At 38.3% G+C, this 21,141-nt stretch overlaps 1 protein-coding gene across 15 annotated transcripts in view; it reads right to left on the bottom strand.

Moving 5' to 3' along the window:
• Positions 1-21,141, bottom strand: part of LOC149166013 (cysteine synthase-like) — a 284,623-nt gene that overhangs the window by 186,266 nt on the left and 77,216 nt on the right. For 11 of the 15 annotated variants that reach the window (XR_016260806.1, XR_016260807.1, XR_016260808.1 and 8 more), the window contains exons 6-8: positions 12,111-12,162; positions 11,933-12,012; positions 9,268-9,327 (exon numbers count right to left, since the gene is read on the bottom strand). Coding sequence is in view for 10 of the 15 variants with exons in the window: in XM_089432442.1 (XP_089288568.1) it covers positions 9,268-9,327; positions 11,933-12,012; positions 12,111-12,162 (192 nt within the window). In the remaining 5 variants the exon portion in view is untranslated. The remainder of the gene's footprint in view (positions 1-9,267; positions 9,328-11,932; positions 12,013-12,110; positions 12,163-21,141) is intronic. The other 4 variants (XR_016260809.1, XM_089432440.1, XM_089432441.1 and 1 more) reach the window with 2 other exon arrangements.

Here is a 21,141-nt window from a genome sequence, read left to right as displayed (position 1 = left end):
TAGCACAGTGGGGTCTCATACTCTTCCTCCTCCTGGATCTAGTGTCTCACTACCTCCTTTCGAGCCTTATCCCTTACTAGGACCTTTCCTTGCTTTGCAAATCGCACTTCCTTTGGCACTGGTCTCTGCCAACTAGAAGTCAATCTATTGTCCATATATGTGTTCTGGCTAACTCGTACGGCCTCCTCTGGCAATCTCATATGACCATCTCTCCAAAGTTGCAAAACTCAAACTAAATAGGAATCTCCTCTTTCCTGCTTGGCTGCGAGCACTGTTATTCGCAGTCCCTCTTGGAGTGAGAAAATCTACCTACTGCAACTAGAAATATTGGATTTCTGAACTAGAAGACCTCGGAGAGAAATTCCTTCTATGTGCGCACTTTCTCTTCCACCTAGCATTGATTGTTTTCTAGCAAACTACTACAAAACCATTTGTGCCCAAACAAGGAATCTGCTGAGCGAAAATACTAATCTGCTTCACCAGAATTGCTTCTCGACTTCACCACTGCTTGCTGGAACTACTACTGGGATCTGAAAAATTTTCCTGCCACCCGCACTAGAAAAATCGAACCCTCTGCCCAACAGTTCGAACTGCCTGGCTAACTTCTGCCCAAATTTGGAAATCGAGCTACCAAACTCCCTCTAAATCTGGACGATTTCTCCATTCCGCCTCTAAGCTTCCTGTCTAATCAAATTCGCTTTGATACCATGTGAAATTTTCAACTATTGTAGCAACTATAAATTATTCTTCTAACTGTAAGTCAATTAACAATTTATTTGCCCACAAAAACATCGAATAATTCACAACTGCAATTTTTCACCAAATTAAATTTTGTGGAAGATAAACTGGATGTTGTAAAGTGTAACTACATTCAGTATTCATAATGACATGTAATTATGATCTTTGTAAATGATGAAAAGAAGAAAAAAAATATTTTTGTAATGCCTTGCTTCATGGGTTTCATGAGCAAGAGACCTTATTTGTTAGTGGCTCCCATTGAGAGCCTTAGGACTTATCATTAGCGTCAAAGAGTCAATGTCATGTATGAACAGCTCTTCTTGAGCATGTGTCAAATACATATATATATATAAAGCCCTCCAACGACAAGCACAAGTCCCTCTCTTGAAGTCGGCCTACAAAGGAAGTGAAGAATTCATGTCGGCTCTCCAAATAAAGACATGCCTATTCAAATGAACATGTCGGCTTATTATATAGTCAAACTACTATATATACATGGCTAGGGTCATCGCAGAAGGCACAGTTCAGAAGTTCAAACGTCTGAGATTTTTGGAAAAACAGAGGCAGTAATAAGTTCATATGCAATCACAGAAGAAACTCGAATGAAGAAGGACCAATGAGGTTCTTTCTATAGCTATCCATTGTCAAGGGAATTTAGATCCCTCTTAAGTTCAGATCACAGTGACAGCGAGGGAGAGAATGGTCTCTGTACAGACCACAGTTCGGTGTCTTTGAAATAGTCACAGTTTTGTATCATGAAGGACCTATAGTTCAGTAGTATACCACAATGTTTCAGTATATCTCACAGCAAAGGAGCATTCGGTGCCTCTCAGGAAGAAGATAACTAGTACGTGACTAGGCCTTGGTGATATTGTATTGAAGAAGGTCTTGGCACTATCTCAGACATAAGGATTCGGTTCTATTGAAGAGGAGTGTTACAGTGACCTCAGTGATCTCATATGATGCAAGATCTAAAGTAGAAGAAACCGAGAGAGAGTAATCGATAAGGTGGAAGAGGACTTGTGTCTTGATCTTGGAGTGGCTAATAGGTCAAGGGTCTTGGTCTTGGTATTCGTCAATTGGAATCTCTATAAGAATAATTTGTGCAGGTTTTCCTCTCAAAGAGTGAGAGGTTTTGGCCCTGGCTAATAGCCTGCATCCTGTGTCTCTTGTCTATTTATGTTCATGCATTAATAGTTGTTTGATGAAGAAGAACACTAATAACTTAAGCAAAGTAAAGATCCGAATTTAATGAAGCAAAAGATACTCACAAGCAGTTACTAATCAAGAGAAATCACCTAATTGACGATGCCTTAGATTTCTCAACATGGTTTCAGAGCTAAGGTGACAGTTAAGGAAGGGCATCTAATCAAAGAGACACTCAAGGATCGAGTTTCAAGGAAGGCATCAAAGCAAAGTGAAGGATCTACATTGAAGAATCAAACCCTAGATCAAAGGAGGAAGTCTACTTCAAAAGAAGTCTTGGGATCATCAAATAATCAAGGCCAAAGCCTTATTTCTACTCAAGGCGAATAGATCTACAAATCAAGGCAACTAGAAGTCTACACCAGCAAGAGTGTTGGATCCTATAATCTTTAGCAAAAGACCACAAAGACCCTCATCAAGATGAAGAGATCTACAAAGCAAGGCAGCCCATAGTATAGAGAAGCATTTCTAGGACTAAGATCACATCATCTTGGAGATCCTAGAAGCATTTTTGATCTACACTCATTCACTACCAAAGAAGTTGAAGTATCTTGAAGGCAAGAAGGCATTATCATCATTTTCAAAAGCTATAAGGCAAGCTCCCTATCATTGCAGCAAGGATCCCCTCCTTATCCTTGAAGAAGATCATCCGAGGAAGCATCAAAACATCCTCATCAATCACCATCAACAAAGGAAGCTAGATCTAAAGGCATTGACATCATAAAAGGAGCAATCTCCTTTATTGAAGAAGGGCTTTTCATTTGGAAGAAGATCATCCAAAAGGAGCACTAATACATCTTCCTCACCCACCATCAAAGAGATCAAGTTGAAGATTTCATCTTCACTTGTCAAGTAAGTATCTTTCATTCTATATTCAAATTTGGTAAAATGACTTTGTTTTGCAAGGAGATCTATAAGCTAGTTGGGTCATAGAAATTCCTTGCGTGGAAAAGGAGAAGAAAGTGAAGTCATTGAATATATCATTGAGAAGGTCTCCTCTGAATACATGGAAAGGGATTCTTATGAAAGGTCCCCTCATATAGCAGTATTGGAGACATCAAAGAGATATATTTTTAACTGCTAGAACTATCCTCTCTAAAGATGAGATAAAGAAGGTCACATCATGTAGATTTGATCTACACAAAATTGAAGGTATCAAAGGATGAAGGGATATCTTCATAAGATCTCAACTACAAGATCTGAGAGAGATGATAAGGAGATAATCATCATTGTTCTAATTGCATTAAATGAAGAACAAAGTAACAAATGTCTATGAGGATAAGAAGGTTATCCCATTCAACAACTTATGGTTTCTATGCAAGATAGAAGAAGATAGGTTGAGGGCATAAAGTATTCAGACATTTGTCAAAAAAAAAAAAGAACATAGCTAAGATTCAATGCTATGAGAATTATAGGAAAGATTGTCTAAAGTACAAAAAACGGGCAATAACAAGGAAGATATAGAAGAAATCCACTTCACCGAAGAAGTGGAGAAATCTGGAAGAGGAAAATCATTAGAAGCGAGATCTCGTGATATCACCATAGGGAAAACATGAAGGATAGCTGGAACAAAATCTTTCGCAGACAACTATGAAGGTTATAGCTCTTGGGAACCTCATTGAAAAGGAAGAAGTCATCTAGGACAAGTCTCATCATACATCAAGTCAAAAGGAAACATCTGCTGGATAGAAATATAAAAGATCCTCAAGATTCTCTGATGGAATCCTCATCGAAGGGTTCACCGATCTAGAGAAGAAGCAAATGTTTCATCAAGAACTCCAACTTGTGGAATTCATGGGATGATGGTGTGATGACATAAGAGATGTAGCAGAAAAAGGGGTTGAAGATCGTTTCAATCAAGGAAGTTGCTGAGAGAAGCCTAGAATCACCTCCTATAAAAAGATGCCGGAAGGCATGGGTCACACTAGATGAAATCAACATAATATGTCCTCATATGAAGTATGAGGTGGTTGACTACAATTGAATAATTTTGATTGGAATCTCCTGGGAATGGAATAAAATGTGTGAAGAAAGGAAGGAAGAGATCGTGAGATATGCAACCATGTAAAGGCAATCAACATTCAGAAGACCAAAAAGATTTGACTAGGAAATCCCCCGAAAAGATATGAAGACTCTGGTGGAAGTCTTGATAAGATGGAGACCCTTGACAATGGATATCTTTGGAAGATATGTCAACATGTATGCAGGATGCTGATGCAAACTGGAAGATGTCATTATAAAAGATCATCACAAAGGTAATTTTGATTTAAGTGTTCATTTTTTATTTTTGAACAAATATATGGATGAGCTTATGCAGGACTGCCAAAGGGAAGAACTGTGGATGACTTCCAAGAGGTCCATATAGAAGGATGTAAGATCCTTCGGAAAAATATGGCATGAAGAAGGCAGCATGACACAAAGCAAGACCAGATGAAGACTAATAGATCACTTTCTAATGAAAGGAATAATGACATGACTAACCCATGGATGAAAGTGATGGATGGTTTGGACTCTGTGCCCTATGAGGAAGCCACAAAGTATGAAGACTCCTTGACAAGGAAATTCATGACATCGAAGGAAGGAGCTCTTCAAGCAGCTGGTTGAGGAGTTGTTGTAGGTCCCTAATTAAGAGGGAGCCTGAAAACAAGTTTCTTACTTGGAAGAAACCTGGAAATTCCTAAGCCAAGAGGGAGCTTAGGTACATTCCTTCCGTAGGAATGAGTACATTCCGTTATTGGAATTGATATGTCCTCCCTAATTGAGAGGGAGAGATAGACACATCATTTTGGTCTTCACCTGGGAAGACAGAATGGAGGATTGGGTAATCATCTAGCATCCGATACTCTTTGAGGATGAGATAGGGCATCCAAGATAAGAGTAGTCGTGGACCGATATTCTTTGAGGATTGGCTATCCAAGATAAGAATAGTCCAAAGTAGGTCATACTCTGTGAACACCCGAGTGGAGTATGTACCTTGAGAGACAATGATTATGGTGTCTATGAATCATTGGTCTCGCTAGCATTGTGCTCTGATCATGTGGATAGAGTTGTTAGTCAAGGCCTTGCTATGTGACAATGTTGATTGATATGATACTAGACAGATGGGTTACCAATCCGATTCTTCTTATGATAAGTTCTTCAGATTGAGAATGACCAAGTACCATTATGAATACCTCCCTAGTTAAGAGGGAGTGTTGTAAAGTGTAACTAGGTTCAATCTTCATAATGACATGTAATTATGATCTTTGTAAATGATGAAAAGAAGAAAATAAAATTATTTTTGGAATGCTTTGCTTCATGGGTTTCATGAGCAAGGGTTTTTATTTGTTAGTGGCTCCCATTGAGAGCCTTAGGATTTATCATTACAGTCAAAGAGTCAATGTCATGTATGAAGAGCTCTTCTTGAGCATGTGTCAAATATATATATGTCTATAAAGCCCTCCATCTACCCATCGACCTCCTCTTATAATCTCTAGTTGGGACTCCAAAGGTGAAGAGTAAAACATAATGAATGGTTGAGATCATATCTAGATCAATCTGTGTGAGTTTCTAGATGATTCACACCTTTCTCAATTAATATCGATTAATTAATCCATTTTCCTAAGTTTAGACTTGGGATATATTTAAAAATAGGTTACAATCTAATTGAGACACTTCGAAGTGGAATTTCCATAAACGATTTATGGGTTATGGAGAACTCTTGTGTTTTAGCCTCTCCACAGAGTTTCGAGACTAGAACACCTCTGGTGCTACAAAGACTAACACTTCATAGCCTTTTCTCTTGCCTACCTTGACCTTGGATGAAATCATATATCTCAACCCTAGGGCAAGTGTAGGATCTTTTTCAAGTGTTTTTTCTTGGAAAGTCTTCCTAGCTTCTCCCAAAGCTCACACATTTATTGAACCTTTCCATTGAATGAGCCACCTTGCCTCACTTCAAGCCTATCCTAGACATATCTATCACAATTGAGGAATACTGAGACTCCTCCCGGTGGTGAAAATCTATGAAGAGAAGGGGACTTAGGCTGTGCTAATAGTGGGCCTCTATCCCAAGGTGTTGTTGTGCCCTCTAGCTTTGGCCTCTCAACAAGGCCTGCTTGTTTGTGCAGCAACAAGGCTAACATCACAAGCCTAGGAAAGCCCTAACCTAGCACCAAGGCTTCAACTCAGTTCTTGTTGAAGGCTTATGACTCCTTTTGTTGATCATATCTATTTTACATTAGCCTTTTCTTGGTCTTATACACCTTTGTGAGCCACATTTAATGCCTATTCCTCAAACCATAAGCTATAAGTACCTTTGGTAGGTCTCTTGAAGAGCATGTTATTCTTTGTCTCATTGGGTTGTGCGTTGTTCTTATTCTGAGTGCCCTTCTTGAGCTCATCCCATCCGTCACCTTTGAACCATAGCCTTAGAACACCTATTAGGTAACTAACATTGAGAAGCCTCCCTTCTGAAACTGCACTAAAGAGCAAGAGGTGGTGTGTTGTGGTGACATTAGGTCTCCACCTTAGTGTTGTCCCTAGGTCTAGTCCATGTCTTATGAGGCTTCTTACAAGGCTTGCTAGATTTTGAGGCAACAGTGCCAAAAATATGACATTTGTGATATGTAATATTTGTTTTGCAAGAATCCATCAAAGGAACTTTGTTCATGCATCTTTTGACCTTAAATCTCCCATTTAGAGAAGTCGTTAGGATTTCCAACAGAAGAAATTTACTCTTCCACCCTCTTCATCCAAGGTCCTCTATCATAGACCTTGCCCTAATTGACTCCATTGCCCAATTAAGAAAAGGCACTAGTCTAGTTTTGGTGACCATCTTGTGGTGACCATCCTTAAATTTCTTACTTTTTTCTTCAATTCTTGGTAGCTAGGGTCAGGGATTGGTTTAACCTTGGATGTCATGGTGAATTTGCAGCTATAAGTCATTATTCCATTGATAAAAGTTGGATTAAATAAATTAAAAAGGAAAAATATAGTATTTATTACTTATTTATCCCTAAATTAGGATTGACATCTAAGCTTAGTTTGTTGTTTTGTTGTTTTATGCAGCTTAGTTTCCTTTTCCCTTGGACTGCCCCTTTATAGCCTTTTATACTTGTTGAATCTATTCCTTGAGGCTATTTCTTGGCGGCTATATGCTTTTGCATGTTGTAAACTTGCATATCTTAAAAATCCTAGTTTATAGCAGCCCTCTTCTTGTCCATTGGAATTGATGGAAAGTTTGCTTGATTGTTTGTATCTCTTATTCTTGACCATCAAGGCCCTGCCAATGGCTTCCTCCATATCCATTAGACTTTATATCACCCTTGATCCTTTGTTTGTTGAAGATTTTATTTGGTGATTTCAATAAGGAAGCCTTCCTTGTGGGGATAACATCCACCACTCAATAGCTAGAGAAAAGCCATTGAGGTGACAATGGAGGCTGATCTCTTTGTTGCCTTAAGACCTAGGTTGCCGAGTGAGGCTTTGCACTAGGCTTGCTAGATTTTGTGGTAATAGGTCCACTATGGGAATCAGCTTGAAACACAAAGTTTGAACAACGAAAGAAGGCAAAGCTTTCAAATATTCAAAGGGTTCAAAAAGGATAAAGGATTTTGACTAAAGTATGAAAGGGTAAAACAGAAAGTCGTCTGTTGAGAAGAATGAGTTACAATTCAAGAACATCATGATTGGATTTGACAAAGAAGATTTTATAAATAAAGATTTCAAATGCCTTGAGAATATCCATCACATGCTTTAAGTAAATTTATTTTATGTGCAGCCTTCAGATGACAGCCAGCAACGGTATCTCCTCAACAATGTAAGATAACATGCATATCCAAAATAGTGGGGAAAATATACTTTTTTTAGCATCAATCAAATATATTGACAACCACGTTCTCCTCTTGGTGATGAAACCACAAATATACTTGATGTAACAACATAAAAAGTCAAAAGAATGGACACATGGATATTGCCCCCTTCCTTAAAGGAGGAATCTTCTAATGCCTTTAAGCTTAAACCCTACTGTTAGGAAACCCACTGCTCGCAACATGGCCATTTTCAATGGTGGTCTCTTATCATGTTTCTTTTATTTAAGAAGTTGACAAGAATTTCCTTAAGTAATATGCATACTCAAAACAGTGGGGAAAATATACCTTTTCCTAAGCAACCAGCAAATATATTGACAACTAGGTTCTTGTTTTGGTGATGGAAGCAGAAATATACTTGATGTAAAAACATAAAAAGTCAAGGCAGTCGACACATGGATGCCACCCACCTTAAAGGAGGAACCTTCTACTACCTATAGGTTTAAATCATACTGTTGGAAAACCCACCTCTCACATCATAGCAATTTTCAATGCTGGTCTCTTATCACGTTATTTTTTAATTTAGAAGTTGACAAGATTTCCAATTCCGATTTGGTAGTAACAGCATTTAACAAGTTACTAGTTTTCAATCCAGAAAACTGTCTATTCAGACGGCTATAAAAAATCTACCAGTTATGTGTATAAAGTTGTTGATAAGATTGCAGGTGAAACATCTAATATCTCAAAATGAAGAGACCAAGAATACAGTCAAGGGCCATGTAGAGAAACAAAGACAAGATAATGGAATTTGAATGAAGACCAAGAATACGGTCAAGGGCCATATAGAGAAACAAAGACAAGATAATGGAATTTGGATGAAGACCAAGAATACGGTCAAGGGCCATATAGAGAAATAAAGACAAGATAATGGAATTTAAATGACTTGACTACCTTATAATAGATCTAAAGAAAAAAAACTGCAAATATACAGACATTCATAATAGAGGACAGCATAAACAAAGATATATCAACCAAATGCTTGAATTAGAAGAATACAGTCTCTCATATCCACCTCATAGTGCTACTCCGTATGCATTTCAGAGTTGGTTAAGTCAAAGAAATGTTAACGAATGTTATGGTAAGCTGGTCCGTAACAAACCGCGGTTGTATGGAGAAAAGGACAAGTGCATAAACAAAACAAGTCAAAGATTTGAAAGACAGGAAATACGATGGTTTAGAACTTAGAGCAAGACTGAAACTAACTCTTTGAAATACTACATAAGTATTCAGTCTCTATTATAGCTCATCTAGATAAAGAGACGACTCAATATAACAGTTAACTTTTGACCATCGAAAACAACAATACCTCCTCCTGCAGTATTGATGGAATACCATCAGATCACCAAAGGTTCAATACTATAAATTCACCAAACTTATAATGTACAAGAATGAAAAACCTACTACACAGCACTTGAAAATAAGCTGAACAAACTTCAAGAATCCCTCTTGCAAGGAAGAAGTTCATTATTCGTACCAGCAAACCTTCTTTGAGTGCTAACTTCTTCGCCATTTCCACAGCTTCATCACTTGAAACCTGCATTATTGACCACAGCAATCAGATTGCATGAATTCAAAACACCTTTCTATAATGATTATATCTTTAAAAGAAATATAAACCTATACAACCTCATTATAATTACAAGTCACAGAATCATCATAGTTATGCACACATGCAAACAAGGATAAGTTGTTATTCAAGCTATTCAGAGATCTTCGAGGTGCAGACAGCCGTAACCACTGATTTATTCCCAAGGCACTTGCTTGTGTATTCAACAAAAGAATAATTTATCTCTTCATCATACACCATCCACAAACCGTTCCTCCACAGAATATCTTTGACCTCAGTAATCTTGGTAAGAATCCTTAAAGATGATAGCAATTTCTGACGACAGCAAGTAGAGCATCTAGTTTGAGTGACAAAATAGAAACAATATCCAGGCTGAAGGTTAACCTTGAAACTTAAGAAATCAAAGCACAAAAGAGGAACCCCATATTATTCCATGAGTCGTGGCCCTTTAATCCAGGAAAGGATAATCTCATTAGCAAACAGTCAGGATAGGGACTAAGTCATGCACAGAGATAACGCATATATTGATACCACTTCCTTTTCTATTCCCTGACAAAAACAGCTCAAGCAAAGACAGATAAAGGGTAAATAGTTAAATCAGAATGGCATAACTCATTGGATAGGGAATAAGATAATGTGAACCGACAACATATGGCATACCCTTCTGACAAGCTCATGCCATCCTCCACATTTTTTAAATTGGAACACTCAAAAAATCATATACACCTTAAGAATATAGTTGTGCAGTAAAAAGACAAATTCAAGGGAATTGTGATATCTTTCTAATGATATTTGTTACAGGAAATGGAACTGTCGACTAGGGGGCAAAGCATCCCATCAACACATGGTATACTCGTATGACCATCTAGCTTTGTTCTCCAACACACCATCACAAGGGCTCCTTGTCATATCAGACTGAGGACTTCTGGGAGGATCACAGCAACCTAGGAAAGCCATCCAACTTCAGCAGCACATTACTAGTTTCTTCTCTTCTATCAGGAGTTCAATGTCTGTGGATGTTAAGTGTGGTCCTTTGATTGCCTCTATCCTAAAGGGGAGTAAGTTGATGCCACCCAAGACCACTCCCCAAGGTCCTGTCAATGCAAGCCACTCTTTTGCAGATATTGTTCACTGGGAAATGGGTATGGACATCCCCATTATTGATTCAAAGGATGAAAAGGTCTTATTCCCTCCTCTCATGGTCGCATCTACAGTTATGTCTAGACTTTGTTTCTTCGTTTCTTCACTAGTTCTCAACCATTTTATAGGTAGACCCTATCCACTAGGCATTAGATATAGACATCCCCATTATTGATTCAAAGGATGAAAAGGTCTTATTCCCTCCTCTCATGGTTGCATCTACACTTATGTCTAGACATTGTTTCTTCACCAGTTTTCATCCATTTTATTGGGTTTTCCTTCTCGAGATAACCTACTTGTATGCCCACGTTATGTGGTTTCATTTTCTAGCATTGATGTCTTCACTTTTCATTTCATTTAAGTTCTCGTCAAAGGGGACCTCTTATAACCCCTGTTTTTGTAAGGGTTTTCCATGATTGATGTCATCTCTAGTCCCTTTGACCTAGTTTGATCTCCAATGGATATTAATATAAATTGATATAATTTTATCTCTCTCTGCGTTTTAATCTTTTGGGAGATTGTTTTCATACCATAATGACCATAACCTTATGGGCAATTCTTTCATTTATACCATTAAATACCAACACTTTCACACTCATGAACAAAAATCTTTCAAAACAAATTGAAAAATTAAGAAGCTAACCTTCTCAAATATTTTGTTTTCTTCTAGAATTTTGAGTCTTGCCCAATTACACCAATCGTATTTTTTGCCACAACAATGCCTCTACATCAACCTCTACTAGGCATCTTAAATTCTTCCCATATCTAGGGGTTTTATTATCCACGACATCGATGCATCTAGGGCACATTTTTTTTCTTCTACAAAAATGTCACACTGCTTATGTTACAGCCCTATAAAATTTGCGCACAAAAAGCGCATAGCATAATTGCACATTATGGTGTCTTAACTGCCAACAGGGTCAAATTCCTTGACAGGAAGACATGGATAGTAACACTGGTTGAAGAACATAATTTCCACTTGTGATCACTTAAAACTATTCCTTGGCTGATTTATTTACTATTCTAGATGAATTTTAGCCAGTCATATACATCTTTCAATATGTTGTTATATTATAATTGTGTAATTGAAGGATTTTGATACTGCAGAGGAACAAATTTATATGTTGATTAAAAGATCAGCAATAAATATGTAATGATAAACATGAATGTATCAGTTGGCAGTAACTAGCAAGTATTTGAGAAATAAAGAATCTTAAACACAGATTCTCTCTCTTAAATAGGTTTCTAGCTGTTCACACAACAATATTACACCTGAACTTTATTGTGATAATTCAAGTGTCCATTTTGTTTGAGAAAGCAAAATCCTTTAAGCTACAAAGCATGCAGGACAGCAGAATCAATATGTATTCAACATTTCGCCCAACACATTCATGATTTATGTTATTGAGTTAATAAAGAACAAATTGCTGACCTGTAGAACCTCATCAAGTATCTCGACATCCAAAATGCTAGGAATAAAGCCTGCACCAATGCCTTGAATTTTGTGAGGGCCTGCCAACTTGAAAAAAATAAAGAAGATGGGCACCTTGACTTTAGCACAAATGATACTTCAGTTTAATACCAATTAAGCAAAGAATCTATTCATTCACCTGGACTTCCCCCTGACAGAATATTACTCCCAAATGGTTCAACTCCAATAATCTGGATAATATAACCACAAATAAGAATAAGAAACCTTCATATGGTGTCATAGAAAATCCATTAAATATAAGAAAATAATTCTATCTATATGACATAGAAAGACAGAGAGGAATGCCCAACATAAAGTACTAAAAATCAACAACTTAAACCCAGAGTTACACAGGGATGCAATCCACATACCCCCGGGATGTGAGTAATCTAATGGGGATGTTTGCCACATAGCCTTTTGCAGGGATGCAGTAGGTAACATTCCTTGCAAAAAATAAGATGCTCCCATGCTCCCTTTTGACCAAAGTTATTTCAAGGATAGAAAATAAAAAAATAAAACGAACGTGAAACTAATACATGAGTAGATAAGCAGGGGCGTGATAAGGCACAACACAGGTCAGTTGGTGTGCCATTGAGTACTCTGGAGAATGCAAATGATTATAATTCACATAGCAACATTGAGTTGGTTCTCATTCCTTCATGCAGTAGCTGGATGCAAGCTGAGTGGGGCAATGCCTTAAGCAGTGATGCTTATCTGTCATTTGACATAATCTTAAATCACATATCTTAGGACTTAGTTCTATATCTTCTGAATTGTACATATATAATGAGGAATATAATGGTGATAGATTATTTGTGAATCATGATTATTGTGTTTTTCCTTAGACTCTCATACTCTCAAACCTGCTAGATGGAAGAGATACATGCATGATACAAACGTGAAATGGCCACATGGAGAAGAAGAGTTGCAAAAATAATTCATCTACCTAAACAAAATCTCTTAAGACATTAATATGGACTACGGAAATCGAAGAAAATACGAGCATTCCCTTCCTTGATGCACTAATCGCCAGAAAGAATGATGGAACCCTAGGGCACCAGATATTCAGAAAGAAAATTCACACAGACATTTGTTAAATATTGTAGCTCGAACAGGTGTTCTAGTCTTGAGAGGTGTCATTGAGGCTAGGAACACATAGGAATTAATTATCTCCAAGCCCATGCAATTTTTCGTAAGTTTCACCTAGGGAAAATATCTTAATTATGCTTATTAGTGATTTTTAAATATTTCCTAAGTCTAAACTTAGGAAAAATGGATAACTAATTGGCATTACTTGAGATAAGATTGATTTACCTCTAGAAGCTTGTAGAAAGTTTCTAACTTGATCTTAGCAATCGATTGGATCAAGTTAACTTCTAAATTCAAATTGTGCCCATTCATCAGTGAATGAGAGATTATAAAGGGAGATTGATGGCCGGCATTGGAAACAGATCAGATCACAGACATCATTCAAGTTGGGTGAGTTTTCAGCAAGACACCAGGAGAGTTTTAGTAGCAACGGTTGGGAAGACATTTTCCAAAGTTATTCTTCATCTGAAAGACCTATAACTTCTAAGTTTCAGAAGGAGGTCTTGCTATTAGTTTATTTTATGCAGAGAGGGCTGAGTTAATTTCCTGGAGCAAGTGCAAGTTTGTCGGAAGATGTGCAAGTTCTACACGAGGCAACGTGAATTGCCCAAAAGACAGATCAAGTTTCCAAGAAGTCAGATCAAGCTTCAGAAGGCTACACGTGTGAGCAATGTGAGTTTTCCAGAGAGCCAGTGCTAATTGCTAGAGTGCCAGTGCGAGTTACTGGAGGCAGTGCGCATTGCAAGAAAGGGGCCAAAGGGTTATTTCCCTAGTCGATTGAATAGTAAAGGTGGTGATCAATTATTTTGTCAAAGCTTTGCTAGTGAGAGGCAAGAAGTTATTGTATTTTCTCAATAGCGTTTTTTGCTGAAAATAACAATAAAACCCTCAGACTGAAAATTGGTTTTCCCCACATTGGGGTTTTTTCAAGGGCATTTGATCAAAAATACTTGTGTTAATTGTGTGATTGGTTTCTCGCATTTTCCACTGCAATTTTAATTTGGCGAATGTTGTTGTTCATGTTATAATTTATTACTTTCAAGTTTCAACTGAAGATTGAAACGTGTTGTGTATAAGTAATAGAAATAATAAACTAGGTTAATAGCACCTTCTAGGTAACCAAAAAAAATCACATGGCATCAGAGCAACTACAGCGCTAGGGTTTTATTTGATCTTTGCGTGAGGGTTTGAAAGGTGAAATCAAAGGTTTTCACACAGATCGATTCTCTTCAGACCTATTCAGATTTATTGGGCTTTATTGTTTGAGGGTTTCAGAAATGGCTTTAGCTAGTTAGAGACCAAGACAAACTTGATGGTGCAACAAACTTTGGTATCTGGAAATACATAGTTCTTTTATTGTTGGAGGAGCATGGACTGAAGAAGTACACAACATCTGTTGTTTCCATACCAACAGATCTGACGCAATTAACGACCTACCACAAGGAGGATGCCAAAGTTAGGCGTATTATCCAAGACGGGGTTAAAGATCATATCGTTCCCCATATTGCAGAATTGGATACGTGTAAGAAGATGTGGGATGCCATCTTGAAGTTATTCCAAAATGCTACTGTGAACAGGAAATTGATCCTCAAGGAGAAGCTAAGAAACACTAGACAGAACAAGGGAGAAGGCGTTGTCAATTATCTCACCGGGATCGGACTAGTTAAAGATGAGTTAGCAGTTGTCAGAGAGAAAATAGATGATGATGACCTCGTTAGAACAGCTTTAAATGGGTTCTCAAAGTAGTCGAACGTGTTTGTCCAAGTGATTAATGGACGACAAGACCTCCCTGACTAGAATCATCTATGAAGCGATTTCACTCAAGAAGAGCTTAGGTTGAGCCTTGTCAGTTGTTGCAGTAGTAAAAGCCATAAGCATGAGGATGACGAGAATGTTGCTCTTACAGGAAAGGAAAAAGCCAAGGCCCAAGAAAAGGGTCTAACTCCAAGGGAGAGAAGAAAAATAAAGGCTCGAGTAAAATCAAGTGTTTTGGTTGTGGTCAACATGGACACTATGTCAGTCAATGTCCGAACAGAAAGAAGGGTGATAAGAAGAAGCAGCAGACAACAGCTTTAGCAGATATTGATGAACTATCTTCAAGACTTGAAGATGAGTTCGCTCTTATAGATTGCCTATCTAGCTCGAACACCACAGGAGTCTGGTATATTGACAACGAAGCGTCATGTCACATGACATGAGTTAGAGAGACTATTTCTCTAGCTACAAAGTGTTGAAGAATGTAACTAGCTTCGGTCTTCATAATTGTACTTGTGAAAAAGAAAATTTATTATTAAAGAAAATGACTAATCAAAGCATGGGTTTCATGCTTGGGTCAATGTTTTCTAGGTCAAAGCCTCCATTGAAGGCTTCTAGGTTTTATTTTGAGCCATTAGAGTCAATATCATTTTTATTAGATCCTTCTTGGGCTTTTGTATCATGTAAAAAGATTTATTTTTGAATCAAAATGGTCATTTGTCACCTCCACACCAACTCGGCCTTGCCCTCATCAATTCGGCTTGAGTTAGGGCAATTCGACCTCACAAGAAGCCTATATAGTGAACAACTCAACTTCATCTGGAGAGCATTCACTCAACAAGTTCGATCTTCAAGCAAGAGAAGTAGAAAAAGAGTGTGAAGTAGCTAGAAGAGGACGAAGTTACTGGGAAGACCTAAATCGAAGTTTTTGGGCTATCTATCTCTCACACGTGCGAAATTTCTGGGTAGTTGTTGGGGTCGAAGTTCTGCTACAGAGGGCCCGAAATTCTAAACTGAAGTTGTTGTTGGGGAGTTGTCACTTGGAGTATTTTGTGAAGATCATTTGTTGCAAGGAAGGGTTGACTTAGTGGTTGGAGAAGGTCTCTGTCTAGGTCTAAGAAGTTTGGGAGTGTCGCATCTTTAATTGAATCTACTGAAGGAAAGGTTCTTAACTGGGTTTTCCCCTTATAGAGGTTTTGCCCTGGCTGTGCGCCTACATCTTGTATCTCTTGTTCTTGTGATCTTCATGTTGGGGCCTTTGTTTAATTTTGAAAAGGTTTTGACCAATTTTCACTGACCGAAGGATGAGAAGGAAACGAGTGGCAGCAACGGTTGGCTGGCGGAACAGGCAGTTGCAGAAGAGTTGCAGCAAGGTGGTAGCGGAAGGCAAAGGCAGCCAAGGGGGCGGGAAGGTGCAAGAGCAGCCGGGGGGGAAGAGCAGTCGAGCAGGAACTGGCAGTCCAGGCAGCAGAAAAGAATATAAAAGGAAAGGGCCAAAAAAGGAGAAGGGTTGATTGGTTGGTTGATGAGATAGTCGGCAAGGTTGTGGGAGCAGGCGGGAGGACATCCAGTTGCGGTAGATGGATAGCAGAGTGCAGGAGTCTGGGAGGCTTGGGCCTTGAAGCTGAACCGAACCCGTGGATCTGAGCCGGGTATTCCTTGTAGTTGTTTGCGGCGAATGCCGAAGTTATGTTGTAATGTTTACTGTTAAGTTAATAGAAAGAACGGCTAGACTGGTTGCGAATTATGATGTATACGGGCCCCTTCTATGGGATGAATCTCTAAAAATTTTGAATGTCCCATCAAATGCATGTAATCAGTAGTTCTAGTATTATCTCTATTATGTTGTTATCTCTATTTTATGCATAATGAATATATATCTGTGATCGAATGAAACCGGTTAATGCTTCCTCAACTCCACACTGAACCTTTCTCCCTTTCGGTCGCGGCACGCCTCGGGTGAGACTCCTTGCCCTTTTGGGTGAGGTGAAAATGTCGGCGTTGTCCTAGACTACAACGGACCATTGTTGGCCCTCTACGCCTAAACCCAAGGTATTTTCCCCCTGATGACTCTTTCGAGCCAACACTTCAAACACATATAATTTGGTAATTGCTTGATGAAAGATAAACTAATTAAGAAGTAAAAGAGGCCAACATAATTCACAAGTAATTATCAAGAAAGAGGAATCAAACCCTAAATCCTACTAGTATTGATTTTTCAACATGGTATCGGAGCTATGGTCAAAGAAGGTTGAAGATCACTTTGTTGGTAATTACTTGAAGAAAGGAAAAGCAGTTTTGGAAGAAAAGGTTACTCCCTCTATGGCAAGTTACTTGAAGATGGGAATCAATATCGTGATAATTGCAGGAAGCTGGATTGGAAGGATCATCTACGATCTATTTAGGACAATCAAGAGTGCGGGATTCTTGGCTACACTTACAGGTACTCTTGATGACGACAACACATGGATCATTGATAGTGGAGCATTAAGAAAAAGGACGGGAGAAAGTGGACAGATTCATATTCTATCAAAGGAACCATCATCTCATGTAGTGGAGCTAGGAGACAACAACAGTTATGCAGTGAAGGGCCTTGGATCTACATCATTGAAGCTGGAAAATGGAGCAAAGCTACACCTCAACAATATACTCTATGTTCTAGGTTTGAAAAAGAGTTTACTTTCAATTTGTTGTTTAGAAGATAAAGGATATAGGGTTGCCTTTGTAGATGGTAAAGTTTTGGTTTGGGGAAAATATTCAAGCATTGACAAGGCAAAAGTTATTGGAGTACATGAAGGAAGGCTATATAGAGTTATAACACCATCTCCTCAAGCCCTAGTTCACATGGAGATCAATCCTATCAAACTATGGCATAGAAGATATGGGCATATACATTACAAGATCATTCCCTCTCTTAATCAAATGGTAAATGGCATCCCCAACATCAAGGAAGATCGTGAAGGAGTATGTAAGGGATGTGCTTTGGGAAAGAATACAAGGAAGCCTTTTACAAGCAGTGATACAAGGTCTAAGGAAATATTAGACCTCATTCATTCTGATGTGTGTGGGCCTATGTCTAACAAATCTCTTGGAGACCATCTTTATTATGTGACCTTCATTGATGATCACTCTAGAAATACATGGCTCTACCTTCTCAAGACAAAGGGCACAGACCATTCATCACTTTCATCATTTCCTCATTTCATCAGAAAGTGAAATATCATTTTTCCATCTGGCTTTGCTTCATGTCATCCCACTTTCTTTATGCCATATTTTCCGAAAGGATCTTACATCCTTCAATATGGTGTTCCTAGAAGTCATCCACAGATCTTCTTTTTGGCAGTCCTACATAAGCCCATCCAGATATTAGTTCAAAAGTAAGAAATGAACACTTAAATCAAACATTACCTTTGTGATGGTCTTTCATCATGACATCTTCCTGTAGGTATCAGCATCCTGCATACATGTTGATACATCTCCCACAAATATCCATTATCAAGGGTCTCCATCTTTTTTCGACTCTTATCAGAGTCTTCATATCTTTTCAGGGAGATATTCTAGTCAACTCTTCTTGGTCTCGGATGTTGAATGCCTTCTACCTTTATTGCATGTTTTACAATCTCTTCCTTTCTTTTAACACACTTCATTTTCAGGAGCTTCCAATCAAAGTTCCTTAAGTGTAGTCAGCTTCCTCATGATTCATATGAGAACATATTATGTTGATTTCATCTAGCGTGACTTGTGTGTTTCTGCAATATTTCAGAGGAGGAGATCCTTTCTTCTTTTGATCATATTTACCAAGATGGAAACACTGATCCATATTATCTACAAACATATGACATGACTTTCATAATAATCTATGTAAGCATACATACCTCATCTTTCCTTTGAGTCATCCAGACTTCCTGCAACAACTTCCTTTGAAAGAGCTTTATCCTTTAGACCTGCTTTCCTGTTATGTCATCATACCATCATCCCTTCAATCCTACGAGTTGGAATTCCTGATGAAACTCTTGCTTTCCTTTTAGATCAGTGAATCCTTTGATGAGGATTCCATCAGAGAAACTTGAGGATCTTTCATATCCTCACCCGATAGATGTTTCCTTATTGACTATTGTATGATGATCCCAGTCGATGATGACCTCTACTTCTTTCTATAAGTATCACTTGAGGTTTTAATGAGGTTTCCAAGAGCTCCCTGTTGTCGCACAGATTGACACGACAACACTCAGACCGGGGGCTGTCACTCTGATCCCCGATCTCTCCGTTTAAGCCTGTCTCCCGTGGCTAAGGGGGGTAGACCCTATGAGGTGAAGGAGACCAACTGTTGGTCAGTTGGTTTGGGAGACACGAAGCACTAAAATGATTTAGAAGTTAAAAGACCAGTGCCTTGATATTTAAACGATTACTTGTTAGATGATATAGAAATATAGACCATGAACAGCAATCATTTGTCATCAAATATCTTGAACAATGCTAAATATCCAGTAAAACCACAGAGTTCTTAGCCAAAGCTCAATAACGAAATCCAGCAATTGAAAATTTTGAAGAGATGAATGCTCTACACAACCACTCAAATCATGAACCAGATATTACATTCGTATTCAGACTTGAAAATTTAAATCTCAGCATAAAAAATATAACATGATAATTTCCCGAGAATAACTGAATCTGGCAAAAGAAAATTTCCTCAATATATATATATATATATATATATATATATATATATATATATTATATATAATAATCTAAAAAAAAGAAACTATGAAATAAATCCTAAAAAAAAAAAAAAAAAGATTAAAATTTAAATTATAATTGAAGGAAAAAATACGCCTAAATCAAAACTACAAATTGCAAATGAATTATCAAAAACAGAAAATCTATCAAAATACCAATATCGAAACTATAACCCTAGACAGATAATCGGGCATCATGCACAGTCGACGGCGGCAAGGAAAAACTTGAAATCGATTTTAAGATTACCTGAAGACGATGATACGCAGACATTTGAAGAAATTACCTGGCCCGATAGTGCATATGGCGGATAACTTACGATTTCAAATGTTTCCTGATTAACCCAAAGATCCCACGCAATAATGCCCACCGATAGTTCGCTGAATACAGTGGCAGACAGATGGATTGAACGCGTTCCCCTTCATCCAGTCATTTGCACCGACGCACGAAATGATGCCCAGCACGTAATTTACAACCTCGGATCAGAAGTGCGTGAGGCGTGCAGAGCGCAAAGAATGAGTCGTCGTTAATGGACTGTGTTATCTTCTTACTGCCGTAACCCTCATCGCCCATGCCCGTATTGAAATACGAATGTCTGATCACGTTGAAACCCAAAAAAAAAATGGCTGTATGTAGGGATCTGAGGCACCAACAATAATAGGAAAGCGTTTTCGAGAGATGATTGAATCAATAATAGGTGTATCGCAGAAAATCCAATGGTGTGAAGTTGGCTTTGGAACTGACTGTACCAAGAAAATGATGGACCCCTCCCAAATTTGCACGCAGATATATCTAGGTTGGTAATTTTATTTGCGTGACTACTTGCGGGGCTGAATCAGGACGACGGGATTTTGCTTGATAGCAGAGGAAAAGCGATAAATGGTCTGGCCACAAATTGGAAATGCATGAAGCACATACGGAGCGGATAAATGCAAACAGAGGGGGGACTGTGGGAAGCCTAGGAAGCTGCAGAGTGGAACAGAGGTGAGCTGGAGAGGATTTTGGTTGAGACAGATGCGGATATTTTTACTGCATAAGGGATGAAGGCTGTACGCATGGATCCAGGGAAACTATGTTGATATGGCAGCTGAATGACAATGATAATGTCTGAAACTCAATAGCCTGGCCTCAAAAAATTCTCAATCTCTCCCGCTCCAGAAACCCTGAAGAATTTCTAAAAAAAAAATCCCTATACCTGCAAATACAAGAAAACAAAACCCTAATGAAACCTGTGTATAAAGCAAAATTTGAAACCCCAAAAGCTGTTTAATTTACAGATTGTGGCCCCTGAAATGCCAGATTTAGCAATAACAGCAGAAATATTATCGAAAATTTCAGATTTTACTGTAAAACGCTTCAGAAAACCCTGCATGCATTCATAAAAATATATTTCGAATGATAAGCCCGGGATCAAGAACTGGCTGGGCTCTTTCAGAAAACACAACCCGGGAGTTGGTTGGTTCAGCCGAGAACTTCCCCTAACGCCCGGTAATCTGAAAAAAGGATTTCCTACACAGCTTAAAATCAACCATCAACGTAGAAGGAGAAAACAATAGTGAAACCCTGATCAAATGGAGATACCTGCTAATATA

Source organism: Pinus tabuliformis, chromosome 5_1 (genome assembly GCF_031772625.1).
Source record: "Pinus tabuliformis cultivar Carrire ecotype Pingquan chromosome 5_1, CPIR1, whole genome shotgun sequence".
Classification (NCBI taxonomy): Eukaryota; Viridiplantae; Streptophyta; class Pinopsida; order Pinales; family Pinaceae; genus Pinus; species Pinus tabuliformis.
The sequence above is the reverse complement of the archived record's forward strand: the minus strand, read 5'-3'. Positions and strand labels throughout refer to the sequence as shown.